At 36.4% G+C, this 16,279-nt stretch overlaps 1 protein-coding gene across 14 annotated transcripts in view; it reads left to right on the top strand.

Annotated features, from left to right (window-relative positions):
• Positions 1 to 16,279, top strand: part of ZMYM2 (zinc finger MYM-type containing 2) — an 88,037-nt gene that overhangs the window by 28,264 nt on the left and 43,494 nt on the right. For 13 of the 14 annotated variants that reach the window (XM_027677213.1, XM_027677221.1, XM_027677220.1 and 10 more), the window contains 3 exons: positions 2,712 to 2,877; positions 3,717 to 3,929; positions 16,004 to 16,154. In XM_027677213.1, coding sequence (XP_027533014.1) covers positions 2,712 to 2,877; positions 3,717 to 3,929; positions 16,004 to 16,154 — 530 coding nt within the window. The remainder of the gene's footprint in view (positions 1 to 2,711; positions 2,878 to 3,716; positions 3,930 to 16,003; positions 16,155 to 16,279) is intronic. The other variant, XM_027677225.1, reaches the window with a different exon arrangement.

The raw sequence follows: 16,279 nt of genomic DNA, 5'->3' as shown, positions 1-16,279 counted from the left end.
CAAGCATACCTAGGAGTGGCTTATTTTAAGTTATGGGTTAGGTTTGACTAGTAATTTTTCACTATTTGCCAAACTTAAATTGCCAAAGAGAAGTCTTCTATAACTGTGTTCTTGTAGTGTTAAGTGTACAATATAGCTGTACTATCTTTTTCTTTCACTGTACTGCTTACTGCACTTTCTCATGTTCTCAGTCTGGTACACGCTGCGATGACCCTGGTTAAAAGACAAATTCTTGCTGAACTAAAGAAGGCTTGCAGTAAAGACTGCCTTTGTTAATGTGTGCTTTGGGGAGGGTGGTCTTTGCTCAATCACAGATTTAAACTAGTGAAAAAGTTTTACTTTGGTGTGCAGTGTGGTGGATTAATGGCTTGTAAACAGATGTAAGTTACAGGTCTTTTTTTTTTTTTTTCCCTTCTTGACACTCAGTAAAAATAAAGTATAGAAAATTGTTGATATCCTGTGTATTCATACCTTGGTACACTAAAAACCCAGAAGATTTAACATATTGTATATTTTTTAAAATACATGTAAAAGCTCAAATTCTCTGAACCCTTTCCTCTACAGGGCTAGTCAAAAGCAATCTGTACTCTTTTCTGTTGGCTTGTTATGTATTTATGCACTATTATTTTTTTTAGAAGTAATTTGGTGACTACCATAATCAGTTAACTGTATGATAAAGTTATACTTAATCTGTTTATTGTAAGAGGTTACATACAAAACTGCCCCAAATGAAAAGGCTTTATTTTTAAATTATGAGGAATATACTTTATTTCCAGCTTTTGGGGTTATTTAAAATAGTTTTACTGTATTTAATTTCGAGACAACCTCTGGGAAGTCACCTTTGGCAATTTCTGAGATGATGTTGGTGTTTGCTTTTCCACTACTATGCCATTTTTAGTTAATTACTGTTAAATAGAAGGTAGCATATGTGTTAAATTGTTCTCTGTAGCGTGATTTCATTATGAAGCTCAATCTTATTCGCCTTTTTTTGCTACCTGGTGGTAGCACTCCAGGTACCATGCCCCATGCTTGCTTCTGTGTTCTTTTCCTACTAAAGAAAACATAATGTTGTCAGATTGCAGTTCAGTGAAGGCTAAGAGGACTTCAGAAAATCCGGGAGATCTTGAACGTAGGTTGCATAGATGATAGTAGTTGTCAGGTCTTTCAGTTATCAGGTCAGACTTTTGGAGGTTGTGCTTAGATGTATCTTTAAATACTTAGATTTCTTTGAAGTGGAGAAAGTAAAGCCTACAATAAACTTTTTTAAAGAATTGTATAGCTCCATCTGAAAAGTCAAAATTCCTAGGGATTTTACTGTAGTCCGCTTTTCTAGCATTCTTTAGAACCTTTGTAACTACATTAGAAGGAAGGTATAGGAATTACCTGTCATTCTCCTTAGTGTTTATAGTTTTATTGTCTTGTGTTACTCTTTGACTTCGCACTGGTCTCCTTTGGTGCAAGTTAGTATGTGCTTTGATACAAGTTAATAGCATGTGTAAATCCTGGTGGAATCCTGCCAGAAGCCATAATCTCTTTAGGGGTGGGAGCTCTGCCTTAGTTTTGCAGAACAGGCGAGATAGCACTCCCTAGCACAGATCTTACTTGCTTTCCAGAAAGTAAACCAAAATATGCTGACCTCAATGGAAGAAGGCAGACTTGCAAGTGTTAATATCCAGGGGTGGTACAATTTTATTTTCAAGGGAGTCTGTCTAGGCAAGTATATGTTTTCTTAGGTTTTTTTCACTCATCTTCATTTTGGGGCTTATAGGTATTGAGTGTCTTGGGCATGTATTTTCCAGCTGGTGATCCAGATGTGCCCAGTCAATTTTTTTATGTATTTTTACCAATAGCATTTCCTGTATGTCAATAATAGCGGGTTTTTTGCTTAGAAGGCAAAAAGAGGAAGCTTTTATTTCTTCTCCTTGCTGCTTCTAATGTATGGTGTGTGATAGTTTGGGATGGTATAAGTAAGTTTGGTTAGAAGGTTTGTTCAATTCCAAATTAGTTTTATTGATGGTTGGTTTTCTGGTTTAATGCATTAAATTGACACAATTTTATGGACAACTGCATGAACTGTTGACATTCTTTGGAACTTTAATGGTGGAATTAACTTTTTAAATTTTAAATTATAAAACTTCAGGACAAGTTTGTGGTAGAGTTTTAAGCTTTTTGGTTGTATTTATAAGTTTCAGAAATATGAGAAAACAACTCTCTTTCTCCTTCTCATCTTATCCTGAGATTAATACTGGAAATGGTGGAGCTATATAGAAATAAAGACCATTTCTTGTTTTTTACTATGAATCTGAGTTTTTCATATAAAACTTAAGTATGTAACTTTTATGTAAAGTTAGAAAATGGCTTGTTCAAATTTGATGTTAATTTTTTTGTATAAAATTCAGTTTGACACAACTGCACCTAATGGTGTATTAATGTTCTTAGTTCTAGAATAATTTAATGGGAAAAAAATAACCCAAATCCAATGAAAATAAAATAGGGTTTTGCACAGTAAAGACATACTTGCAGTAATTAGAGTAGTGTAAAAATATTGTTAAACTTAGTGTTCATCCTGTCACTAACAACTGTACACTAAAAAACCTTCTGAAATGTAAGCATTGAAAGAAAGAATGAATCTTATAACATATGAAGTGTTCTTGTTTAAATATATGTATGTACTTATACACAAGCCATGATTTCTTTTTTTTGTCTTTCAGAGATATAACAACAATGAAAGGTACCATAGTTGCTCAAGTAGATTCAAGTGAGTCTTTTCAGGAGTTTTGCAGTACATCATGTTTATCCTTCTATGAAGATAAACAGAATCCCTCAAAAGCAGCTTTGAATAAATCAAGATGCACTATCTGTGGTAAACTAACTGAGGTCTGATTGACTGTTTTTTTCCTCTTATCTTTCTCAATAATGACATATTCACTTATATTCTGAAATAAGAGAACTGAAGATTTTAAATTTCCTTATTTTCAGTATTTTCATATGCAATGAGATATTAAGATATGCAGGCTTAATATTCATGAAGAGCAACTGAGAGAAGAAAGAATTCCAAGAGGTTAATACTTGATTTTTATTTCAGAAACTTGAAGTGCCTTTTGCTGATAATGTGTTCTACTAGGCATAGAATCTTGTAATTATAACCCAGATCTCCCAGTAGAAGAATTACTGTTGGAAGAAAGTCAAGATTTTACTGTATTACCTGCTTCTTTTACTATATCTTTTGAAAGATAATGCAGATGGTTGTAGAAATCCGTAGAATATGTGTACTTTCAAATTCTTGTGGACGTGTTTATTTACTCTTGATGCCGTTACCTAGCCCACCATAGTTTAGATTACTGCTTTACACAGCATATGTGTCTGGCCAGTCTTCATATGCTGTGTTGTTAGCCTGCAAATTGACCATTTTATAAAATTGCATAAATTGACCTGCTGTAATATGCAATGACTACATCCTTCCCCGTGGTCTTTCCTTAGAGACTAAAGAGCAGATGGGTCTAAGATTTTTTTCATAGAACTTAGGAGACAACAGAGGCACCCGTTCCTATTCCTAGATTTCACGGTCATTTCAAGCATCTCTGTTCTTAAATAGTGAGCTAGTATAATCTGGTTTTAGTTATTGTACTAGAATGTAAGACTTCTGGCTAGTCTACTAGTTTCAGGCAACTTTGTGCATGTGTGATGATAGAATAATTTTTATTTTTATTTTTTAGATTCGTCATGAAGTTAGCTTTAAAAATATGACTCATAAGCTGTGCAGTGACCATTGCTTCAATAGATACAGGATGGCAAATGGTTTAATAATGAATTGCTGTGAGCACTGTGGGGAGTATTTGCCCAGTAAAGGAGCTGGAAACAATGTTCTTACTATTGATGGTCAGCAAAAAAGATTCTGCTGTCAGAACTGCGTTGGTGAATACAAGCAGGTAATTACTTCTTTTTTTATAAATTAGAATTTAATAAACATTAATACTTCTTAATTTTATCCTGCTACTAATAACATAGTTTTGCCTCTCATGAGAAAACATAACTAACAAAGACTTCCAAAAATGAAATTAATGCCAATGAGGGCAAAGTAGCTGCAATGGAACTTTTACTACTGGCTTTTTTTAATGTTGCTGTAATAGCGATACCTGTTTGTTATTAATGAAAATGTAATTGAAATTAAAGTTTCTGTTGATAACTTTTATTTCTTTCTAATGGGTGTATCTGAAGTGTATTAATAGCAAGCACAACACAGAGGCTTACTGGTCCTTAAGTTCTTTTTTAGATATAAAAGCTCACTTGTATGCAGTTGAAACATTCAAAAATATGCAGAGCATACAGGTTGGACATTGCTGCAAGAAGGCTCTAACTGGTTACACTTTGGCTCTGTACTTGTACTGTCTAATCTCCACTGTACAGCATGGGATTAAAAAAATACTGTTAGTCTCATCTTTCCATGTGTTAAATTTTCTGCCTTCATTTTCTTTACTTGGTTTGTTTTTAATTTATTCTTTAGATTGTTAAGATAGTAATAATTGTTGTGGTTAAAAATAATTCCAAATCAAGACAACTGATGCTGATGTCTTTTACATATTACAGAGCCAGCTTAGCTCTGAAGCATCTTGCTAATGCTGGATGGAAGGTTTAAATGTTAATCACAGCATTTACAGTATAATAGCATAGCTCTGAAATATTAAATATTTCTGGGGAGGATATGCCATTGGGGTATTCTAGTTTTTTTTGTTTGGGTTCTTTTGCTTGGTATGTTCTGCTCTGAGTTTATAGGGGTAGTGTTCTCAAATATCACAGTACTGTTTTACTAACAAGAAATTTCTGTTTCTGATTTTGAAAATCAAACCTGAATATGAGAGTGGCCCCAGTGCTGCACATTGCATGGGGTTCTTTCTTCATCTCTTTCCATTTTTGAGAAACCAGTGGTCCAAGAGAAGAAGAGGCATCACAGTGCTGAATATTGTAAGGTTCTTTAATGTTGCCTCGTGTGTTTGTATTTTCTCATTGGACATTCAGTTCTGATGCTTTTGGGGATGGCTGTTCTTGTGTATATGCTATGTGTAAAGAGCAAATCTGGAAATGGTGTAACTGGAAACATAACATAAGCGTTATTCTTTTGTCACAGCTATGCCAAAAGGGACAGGATAGGTTTCCAAGATACTAAAAACATAGCCATGCCCAGAAGCCATGGAAAGACTTGAAGAAACATTGAATACTGTATCTTGAAGAAACAAAAAGGCCTGAGATTAACTTTGAACTTGAGACATTTCCACACAACCAATATAACATACACTGCACATGGAATATGAAGTGAACATGGAATTTTGAGAGGATGAATGATAAATTTATACTTAACTCTTAAAGACAGAATGTACTCTATTTGTTCAGATATTGTTGTATTTTTTGTTTAGATATGTATTAGAAAATGAGAAGGATATGGATAGCAAGTTGTATGTTCTGGTTTGATTTGGGGAGAAGGAGCAGTTTGCAGTACCAAGAACCTTCACAAGTAGTGTCGAGTATTGTGCATTATTGTGAGGATCCTTAAGAGAACCTTTAAAATCAAGACACATTATTTTAGTGCATTCTGACAAGCAGATTTTATGCAAGCAAGTTCTTAATTCCTTTGTTGAAATATTTGGTACTGTGCAACTGTAATAGGCTGTGAGAAGCTTTATTTGAGTGCTCATGTGCATCTGGTTTGGAATGGTGATAAGTGTAATTCTTAACTGGTAGGTTTCAGATATTTCTGGAGTGTTAAGGGTTTGGAGTATTTTTGATATAAAGAGAATCTCTTAAGGAAAAATCCTGTCTGACCAACCTAGTGGCATTTTTATGATGGAGTGCCCCATCTTTCCTTTAAGTTCCCTTCAGGTACTGGAAGGCCACAATTAGATCACCTTGAAGCCTTCTCTTTTCCGGACTGAACAATCGCAATTCTCTCAGCCTTTTCTTGTAGGAGAGGTGCTTCAACCCTCTGATCAACTTGTTGGCCCTCCTCTTGGGTCACTACAACAAGTTGATGTACTTCCTATGCTGGAGACCCCAGAGCTGGACACAGAACTCCAGGTGGGGTCTCACCAGAGCAGAGTAGAGGGGCAGAATACCCTCCCTTGACCTGCTGGCCATGCTGCTTTTGATGCAGCCCAGGATACAATTGGCTTTCTGGGCTGCAAGTGCACATTACTGGCTCATGTCCAGCCCCTGATCCACCAGCACCCCCAAGTCCTTCTCCCCAGGGCTGCTCTTGATCTGTTCATCCTCCATCCTGTGTTGATGATGGAAGTTGCCCATACCCAGGTGCAGCACCTTGTACTTGGTTTTGTTAAACCTGATGAGGTTCCCATGGCCCACTTCTTGAGCTTGTCCAGGTCCCTCTGGATGGTGTCCCCTCCTTCAAGTTTGTCAGCTGGGCCACTCAGCTTGGTGTCATCTGCAGTCTTGGTGAGGGTGCACTCAATCCCTTTGTCTGTGTCATTAATGAGTATATTAAATAACACTAGTCCCAGTACGGATCCCTGAGGACACTGCTCTTCACTGATGTCCAGTGGAACTCTGAGCCATTGACCCTACCCTCTCGATGCGACTGTCCAACCAATTCCTAATCCACTTAACGGTCCACCCATAGAATCCATCACTCTCCAGTTTAGGAGAAGGATGTTGTGGGGGACCATGTCAACAGCTTTACAGAAGTCCAGATAAATGACATCTGTAGCCCTTCCCTATAGGGCAAGACTATTTGCAAGAGCATGCAGTGACAGTACAAAGGGTAATGGGTTTAAACTGAAAGAGAGTTAGATTAGATATTGGGAAAAAATTCTTTACTATGGGGGAGGTGAGGCACTGGCACAGGTGTTCAAGGCTAGGTTGGATGGGCTCTGAGCAACCTGGTCTAGTGAAAAGTGTCCCTGTCCACAACAGGGGTGTTGGAACCAGATGATCTTCAAGGTCCCCTTCCAACCCAAGCCATTCTATGTTGCTCAAAAATTAGGAGTTTTAGTGTGTGCTGTAGGTGTCCAAAGTTACTCAGGGCACAATTATTTGGGAATATTTAGTTGTCTAGCAGGATTTATTTCGATTTGAACTTTTATTTGCATTAAGGTTTTTTGAATTGAATGTGTTCAAGGAATTCTATTTTAAAAAAAAAATTTAGACTTCAGAAAATGTCACTGACAACCCTTTGGGCCACAATTGGTAAATTATAGGTTGTTTTGTTCAATTGCAACAATATTTTCTTTTAAAGGAGAACTGGTGAAGGAGAGAGTTTGGGAGAGTCATTACATACTGAAATAAACTTTATGAAATCAATAATATAGAATAAGTTGGTGTTATCATTTGATTACAGTGTTGTGTTGTACAAGTAATTGTCTGTCACTTAACAGTTTTAGCAAATGTTTTCTTACAAAAAGAGTTGTAAAATAAATAGGTCATACTGGTATGGGCTTTGTATTAAGCAGTTTATATTGTAAATGTCATACACCTATCAATATTGCTATACCTTTGTAGTAGTAATAAATGAAAACTCATTGTACCTATCTATCTACTTAATCCCAATTTTTTTAATAAATATCACACTGATTTGAACAATTAATTTTCAATAATTTATCATGGACATTTTTTTCTTCTTGGAATGAAAAATTTGAAATTATGGGTAATAAAAATTACTGTGGCTTTCAGAATGACAAGTAGTTGCATTACACCAAGTAACACATCTGCTACAAAGGGTTTCTTTCCTCTCCTTTATACTGTTGGTGGGAGTAAGAAACAGTGTTATTCTTGGGATGGAGAGCAGGTTTTTTCTAAAGTGTCTTAAGTCTCCTTTGGAGTTGATGGATGTACTTAGCTTCCTATGTACCAGTTTCAGAATTTGCTTTAAAACTGAGACACACATAATCTTTAATGTTGTATTGTGTGTTTTGCTTTTCTGAGAGGTGATGGCTGTTCTTTCCTTCCTAAAACTCGAAGTGATTACTGATCTTAGGTGTCTTTCGTATAAAAAAGTTATGAAATATAAATAAATAATCTCTGTAAGAATAAAAAACATTAATAGGCATAACCTAATTAATACTCTCTGTAGTTATAGGCAAGAGCATATTAGTTTCTTGATGACAACAGCTATTCGTGAAGACAGCAAAATGCAAGTCAAGCCTTTTTTTAAAAAAAAAGAACAATGATAAAATCATTCCTCCAAAAGTTAAGTAACTGTAACAATTTGAATAAAATGTCACAACAGAACTCTTTTTGGAAGTAGTTATATTTTTTTAAACCTGAAGGTGACTACTACTGCTAGGTTGTAAACTCTTTAACTGTTGCACTGAGGTTTAAACTCTTTACATGTAGAGGGGCAAGAGGAACTTTAAAAGAATGACACTAAACAAAAACAAAAAACTAACCAACCAAAAAAAAAAAACTTGAAGAGAATGAGATTACATCTGAAAAGGAGGTGACTAAAATTGTCCATGTAATTGTGCAAATGCTGAAATATTTTACTTCTTTGCGTAGGCACTCCATATCATTAAAAGGAAAATGTAACCATTTAAAAAATTACTGTAGCGATTCATTTGAAAATGAGTATCTATGCAACAAATTAGCACTGACCTCAAATATGCCTGCCATAAATACACATTAACCACAAATACCTAGGTTGTTTCAGTGTTTCTGTTTTGTCTCTACAAAATCAGTCAACTTCCTTTTCAAGGAAGTTTCCGTGTTGTGATTTGCTGGATTTGGATACAGACTTGACAGCCTTGTTCTAGGGAACAAGTGCAATTCTGTGACTCAGTTTGTGCAACCAACCATACCTTTCAAATTTCAGCTGTTCAACTACGCTAAAGCTGAGTCTATGTCACTTTAAAATATACTTTGCTTCCTGGCCTGATCAGTCCACAGTGCTCTTGATTCTACCATGAAAGCATGTAATGCCTTGCTAGTTTTAAGTGTTTCTTTGCTTTTTCTGCTTTGTTTCTGTAACTAGAATTCTTGTTAGAATATGATCTGGGATTTGCTTTCTTTGGGTGCTTTTTGGAAGTGATGATCTTCATCTACTGTCAAAAAGGGGGGGAAAGAGCTCTAGCTATTTATTCATAGGTTTCTTAATAGCTCTGGACTGAAGTGAGTACTAGATGAATGCAAGCCAAATGAGCGTTTTACTAGTTGAAAAGGCTGCTTGCAGTGTGTTTTTATCTAGTAAAAATTTTTCTTCCATACTAAATGAAAGTACATTTGACTGACTTCCTTGATTACATGAACACTTGCTATTAAATGTGCTTTGAGACTAACCAGACTATTGCCATCCCTTGAAGCTATTCACTTACAAGCGATAAAAAAAACCCACCCTAGGCAGTTGTGCTTCCTTATTCTGCTCCTTGCCAAGCAACTGCTTTTGTGAAACTCTCTTAAAACTCATTTTATCTGTTTTATTTCTGTGCAGGGGTTTAAGAGCCTTCACTGTATACAACAAATGCATGTATCGTTTCTGCAGCTTACAGTTCATTGCTTATGTAGAGTTTGTTCTTAGTCTCATACAGTGTATTGTTATCTACTGGTTTAAATACTGCCAAATGCAGTGATAGAATGTCTTGTCACTTAGTACTTTAGTGGAAGCATCTAAGGTTTTCAACTTTGTCTTGTCCCATGCAGTGTCTGTTCTTTTTCTGTGATTCTTTGCTGTTAAGACAGAGCTATCCTTCCTGTCCTCCTTTTTATTTTTGTAGTACAATTAACTACAAAATCGACTGCTTCTTGCTGTTGTTACTGTTTTATCAACTCTCATTTCCAAGTGTCTGTTTCAAGAGTAAATACTCTGACAAAGTCAGTAATTATGAGAGTTGAACAGCCCCTTTACATTGAAATATTAGAAATATGGACTTCAATTTTTTTTCCCCCCCATTTCTGGTCACTCTTAAAGAGAAATTCTATGGTTTCAGCCAGTACAAACTATGGTTTAATAGTAGAATCTCTTCCTCATATGGTAAACCACTTTTGTTTGCTTCAGGTAATACTTAGTTTGGTATTAAGTAATCTCTGATAATACTGTTGTCTAATACTATGTACACTTTTACAAATGGAGATAGTTAGATGCTTTTTACCCTCTGCCATGGTTAAAAGACAAAATCTTTATCAACCATGGAATAATTACTTCCCCTTTCTTCCTGCTTAGTCATGTGGGGATTTTTTTTTGAGACCTCTTGGTATCTATGACTCCAAGTTTCTTACATCTCTGATGCAGATCATATCCTTCTAGAAACTATCCTGTTCTGCCTTTTCTTCTACTGTTTATTTACTTCTGTTTTCTGGAAACTCCTCCTTACTTCCATTTATTGGACTATCTGACATTTATTTTGGAGTTTGATCTTTTTTCTTAGTAGGATGTATACAACAGCTTACATGCTCCTTTCAGTAAGATGTAATGGAAGATCAAGATTCCTAGAATTTTAGTTGATTATAATGGCAAGAATATGAATTCCTCAAAAACCCTCTAAGCGAACTTTATTTCAAGGAATTTGGATTTCTGTTAAAACAATTCTTTTAATTCTGGAATATATCCCATCCTTCTGGTGTGTCTTGTCTTGCATCTTGATAGCCACTTTTGTAGTTGTCCATTTGAGCTCAACGCTGTCCTAGTGAATGGAATGAATATTTGAATTGTATCTAGATCTAGTGACTTGCAAGAGTTTTCATATCACATTGTTTTATAATGTGTCTTATCTGTCATGAGATACCTTTCATGAAATAGACCTTATTTCTAGAATTAAGCTTCTAAGAGGGTATACAGCAAGTCATAAAAGAATGAGTGAGTTTAGAATAAAATATAATAAGAAGAGAATATTCAGACTTCTGCATCTACCATGGACTGTGCTTTGGAAGAGGTCAAACATGCAATGGAATCTAGCAAAAATTAGGTCATCTTAAGGCAGAATATAGGTGGAGTACTGAGGGACAGATGTAGTCAGACTACTATGCATCAAGCTTCCCCTCAAAGAGCACTGGCCATTATTCTTTAGAAATTTTGCCTCTGGCTTAACTTATTTGTAATTAGTAATGGATACAATTTTCTGTACTAATTTGATAGTGTTTTTACTTAAATTTTACTTAAAATTACAGTCCTCAAACGTGTATATGTTTTCATAGGATGCCGTAGATGTGAATTTACCACAAGTGGTACCCAGAAGGAAAATGCTTGATACTCTCTTGTGGCTTGGTTCTGAGTTAATTCCATCTTTGAAGGACACTTGAAGCTGAAACTCGCTTGACTGCAGGTTTTGTTTATAGTCATTTTTGCTTACTGTTGAAATACCAGGTTGAGCACAAGATAAAGCCAATACTTCATCTGAAATGGAAGATAACTGCCAAGAAAGCAACTTTAGAGAAAAAGACGTGGTAGTCCTGGTGAAGTTGAACAGAGTTGCAGCAAAGATAGCCAACTGTGTCCTGGATTGTATCACACAATGCTTGAAGTCATCTTCTCAACCCTGCCAGTCAAACAGGGTCACCTGGAGCAGGTTGTCCAGGACCACATCCTTTTGAGTATCTCCAAGGGTGGAGACTCCACAGCCCATGTGGGCAACCTACTTCTTTAACAGCAAAAGTGTAGCCAACAGGACAAGGGAAGTGATTTTCTTGACCCCCATCCTTCTACATTTCTGAGACTGCATCTGGAGTACCATGGCTAATTTTGGATTCCACAGGATAAAAGGCATTGGCATACTGATGCAAGATGTTTAGACAGCTGGAGCACGTGACATAGGAAGACAACCTTGGGAGAGCCTGTTTGTTCAGCCTTGGAAGCGTACTTCCAAGTTATCCCATGGAAGTAGATAGAAGAGGACAAAGTTGAACTCTTCTTAGAGCTGCAGAGCGGAAGAAAGAGAGGCAAGAGACACAACTTGAAAACAAGGGGAAACTTCTTTAGACAGAGAAAAAACTTTTTCTGTAAGGGTTGTGAAATCCTCCTGAGGGGTTTTGGAATGCTTGGCCTTGGAGATACTCAGATTTGACTGGACAAGGTCTCGAGCAACCGCCTCTGATCCTGCCTTGAGCAAGAGGTTGCACTTGACATCTAGGAGGTCTCCTTCAGTCTGTTTAATTCTGTGACTTTGTACTCCTGAAACAAAAAAGGAAGCAGAGATTTTTAAAATAGTCCGGAAGTTTGCAGTTTTTGATCCCTCTTTAATTAGTCAGTAATGAAGATTTTGGTATTTTGTTCCGTTTTTCCTCTCTACCAGTGAAGTTCTTTTTGTCTCCTGCCATGTAAAATCAACAACATTGAAACAGCGTTAACATTTTCCTTGATTTCTTTTCTGAACACCCACTTTTCCTTGAGGATGGTTAAAATACTAAATTAAAAATGTACTGTAGTAAGAATATGAGAAAGGTATTCTGGTGCTAGTCAGGGATTGAGGCTCCTGTGGTGTGTAAGTGGGCATGCAGGGAAGAGTAAGAACAGGGCAGGTACTTAGGATATTTTCCCCTGAGCATTCTCAGCTTCTGACTCTCTAGAGGTCAGGGAATCTCTTGAACTTTATGCAATGTTCCTGTATGCTATTTTTGGTGAATCTCTTTAATTAGTGCTTGTCCAGTCTCCTTGTGAACACGTACAAACAGTTTTTCCATCCATAACTCTCTTTGGTAAGAGGTTCTGCTGACCTGCTGTTTGTTGCGCGAAGAGCTGCCTTCTGTTGTTTGTTTTGAAACTTCTGTTGATATTCATGTGATTTCTTATAGTTGTTAATATTAGAAAAGACACTGAACAGTTGATCCATGGTGCCCTACATCATACCATTTTTGGTTCTGTCATTATCCTCCTAAGTTATCTTGTTTTCAGGCCAAAAATCCTTACCTCATAAGGACGTTCTTTGACCCTATGTATTACTGTAGTTTCCTTTTGTTTAGCGAATCTTCTATTTGTTTATGCCAGCTAGAAGGGTCCTTTTATGGAAAGGATTCTCAAATGTTACTTTTTCTACAGAAAGGAATTAATACTACAGATTCTTAGAGATGAAAGAGAACAAGTGATGAATATAAGAGTAAAAATATAAGTTACCTGAGAACCCTGAGAAGAGAGAGTCTCATCTGGAAATTTCATAAGAACGGGACAAAAGTCTTGGTTTGTGATAGGGCTATTCGAAAGCATGGGACAGGAGGAAGTCTTTGAGTTAGATTATTAAAAAGCATAAATGTTTGAGATACCTGTATAATACTGATTGAATGCTTTCAAGTATGCTTTAATCTTTTTTAATAATAGTGTTGTACTCCTTGTCTTTTGAATGGTTTTAATATTCAAGCTTGCAAGTTTAGGGATTGTGAAAAAGAGTAATAAAGAATGCAAGAAAAATGTTCAACTTGAAGGAGATGATGATTATGATATTTTAGGAGCAATAAATTTCAAGAGGTTTTAGGCTTTCTAATTTTTTTTTTTCCACCAGTGTCCTGTCTTCTTCACTTGTGTAACAGCATGTTTAAACTTCCATAATGCAGGAATGCTTAAACACTCTTCTTAGTTGCTATGACAAGGATAAAATGAGAGGTTTGCTATTACGGTTTTGTTTCTACCCACTGATAGGATCTTCTACATCCTTAACAGGTTTTTTTGAAATTCGTGTTCTCATTAATCTTAATAAATTAGATCTTCATTTGCTAGATTATTACTAGATATTAATAAAGATTTTTCTTGTTGCTTTAAGTCTGAAAAAGCTAGGGTGAAATCGGTAAAAATCGGTAAAAAACCAAATTTTGAGGATGTATGAAATTTAGAAGTGATTGACATGCTGTTGCACTGCTCTTTGTGCGCATCATTAATTGAGATGCTGGTTAGCAAAAGGTATTTCAGCTTTCAAGGAATTTTAGTCAAAATGTGTAGTTTGTTGATGCAATGATTTTTTTCCAGTTATGCTCTGATCCACTTAGTATAAATTAATTTACTAAACTTGTACTTTTATCTTGCTGTTTCTTGAAGTCACCATGGCCTCTGTTTGATTTTTCTTTCAGACGTGGAACTTGTGCAAGTTTCATTTACCTGTGCATTATTTTCTGATTATATTGCTGAATGCTCTCTGTTAAGTTATTTGCCAGTATATTTGCTTCAGTGCTTCTAGATTTACATTTGAGGTTATTCTAGAGATACCAAGGATGTTTGTGCAAGCAAATATTTTTTTTATAGTGGTTGTCCATTAGACATGTTCCAAGAAGTCAAGTCCTTTGTAAATGTAACCTCCTGTATTGTTACTGGTAATACTGTGTGGAGTTTTCTTGATGCCCTTCTTTGTCTATTAGCCTGTCAGAGGAGATGAATGTATATTGTCAGACTATCTCTGACTCATAGAACAGTATAATTGCTGCATTTTGGTTTTGGTACTTAGCGTGAATTTCGTCAATATTTTGGCTCATTAGGAAGATAATTAGGTGCTGGGTAACATGTTTAAAGGCACACAGACAAAAGTAAGTTAAGAAGGAAGGATCATGGAGTTGTATTTTATACCCTGCTCTAGGCAGGAGCTCGATATCTTGACAGATACCCTTTTTTGGAGGAAAGCCACAGCAAAGGTTTCACCAAAGCAGCATGTGGAAATTTTACTGGTCTCTGCGAGGTGCTACATCCAGTTTGTGGTACAGGCATGTGTATTTGTATGTTTTTGTCTGCACGCTCTTATTATAGGGAAGATGACGTTATAGAACTGGCAGTCTGTAAGACTGGATTTAGCTAGTTCTCAAACGTAGGTGGTTAAAGATAGGAAGAGCAAAGATATCCTCTGAAGCTTCTGTTATCTGATCAAAGTGAAGCACCTGTGAAACATGCTTCGCCTTTCCTTCCCCCTTCAGTCCTTGAGAATAGGGAAAGAAGAAGAGGTAGTGCCAAAATTTCTCAACAGAAGGCAGGAAATCTGAAGTGCCTAAGTCACGATAGGGTCTTTTCTAGTGCTCATTAAGGCAAGAGCCTATCTGATAGGAGGCTCATTACTATTGAAATGAGGAATTTTCTGTGATCACTATCAAAAACATGATACTATTTCTATGGGCAGGGAAGGTGTCTAGATATTTTTTTCTGAAACTTGGTTTATGGTGCTTGAGATACTTGCCTACCACTGACATGTAATACATGTAGCACATCAGAACTATTGATTTTGTATGTTGACTGCATCATTAGTATTTCTGCTTGGTGCAGCTTTTCTGTGCTTTTTATAGAACATTTGTTCCATTCTGTGGAAAACTTGATGGACTGACTACTGTGTTGAGAGATGTCAAAATTGAGTCTGTTACTAGATCACAGTTCCTCATTGACTTCAATAAGGAATATAGAAACTCTGCAGTGTGTTCCTCCTGCCTGGAGAGTACAAATGCTTCGTTTCCAAAGTTTAGGACCATTATTTATTCTTCATAACTTCTTTACTGTGTGGGTGACCATGCAATGGAACAGATTGCCCAGAGAGGTTGTGGAGTCTCCCTCACTGGAAATATTCATGAACCATCATGATGCAATCCTGTGCAATGTGCCTTAGGAAGACCCTGCTTGAGCAGGGAGGTTGGACCAAAGGTCACTTCTCACCTTACCCATTCTGTGAATCGTGTTTGCCATGCCAGACTGCTGTTTCTTTCCTAACAACCATTGTGCTATCAGCAAGGAGAGAGGAACAGAGTTCTTTCAGACTCTCCAACTTGCTGTATACTCTTATCACAGTTCACAGATGGTGGGATTTGGGATGAGTTGGGATATTTTGGTTGGTTTGATTTTTTTGAAGGGTGTGTGTGTGTGTATGTGTGTTTTGTCTTTACACAGAATAATTTTAGCTGGCTTTTCCCTGGGAGTAAGAGACCCAACCATAGTGCCGAATACTCTTAAGAGGATGATTATGAGAGGTGGTTGATTTTAGGAAGGGTTTGATGGAAGAGCAGGTTGCAGAAATAAGTTTTCTGTGTTTGTTTTTTCTTTTTTTAAGACCATAATTTAAAGTCAAAAGCCAAGCGTAGTTTTAACTAATGCATTGTTTTACTTTGTTTTGTGTTTTAGAAATGTGGCAAATTAACACCTTGTACTGGCTGCAGAGCTCAGTGCAGGTTTTTTGACATGACTCAGTGCATAGGACCTAATGGATATATGGAGCCATACTGCTCAACTGTATGCATGAACACACACAAATCAAAATATGCAAAATCACAAAGTAAGTGAAAAGGATGGTGGATTTTCATCACTGCTAAGAGTAGACTTTTTTTTTAAAGTTTGAAGACTGGGGGTGGGTGGTTTTGTTTTACACTTAGTCTATGCAGATATGACTTCATAGAGTTT

Source organism: Neopelma chrysocephalum, unplaced genomic scaffold (genome assembly GCF_003984885.1).
Source record: "Neopelma chrysocephalum unplaced genomic scaffold, ASM398488v2 Primary Assembly neopelma1_43, whole genome shotgun sequence".
NCBI lineage: Eukaryota > Metazoa > Chordata > Aves > Passeriformes > Pipridae > Neopelma > Neopelma chrysocephalum.
This window is presented reverse-complemented; position numbering and strand designations above follow the sequence as displayed.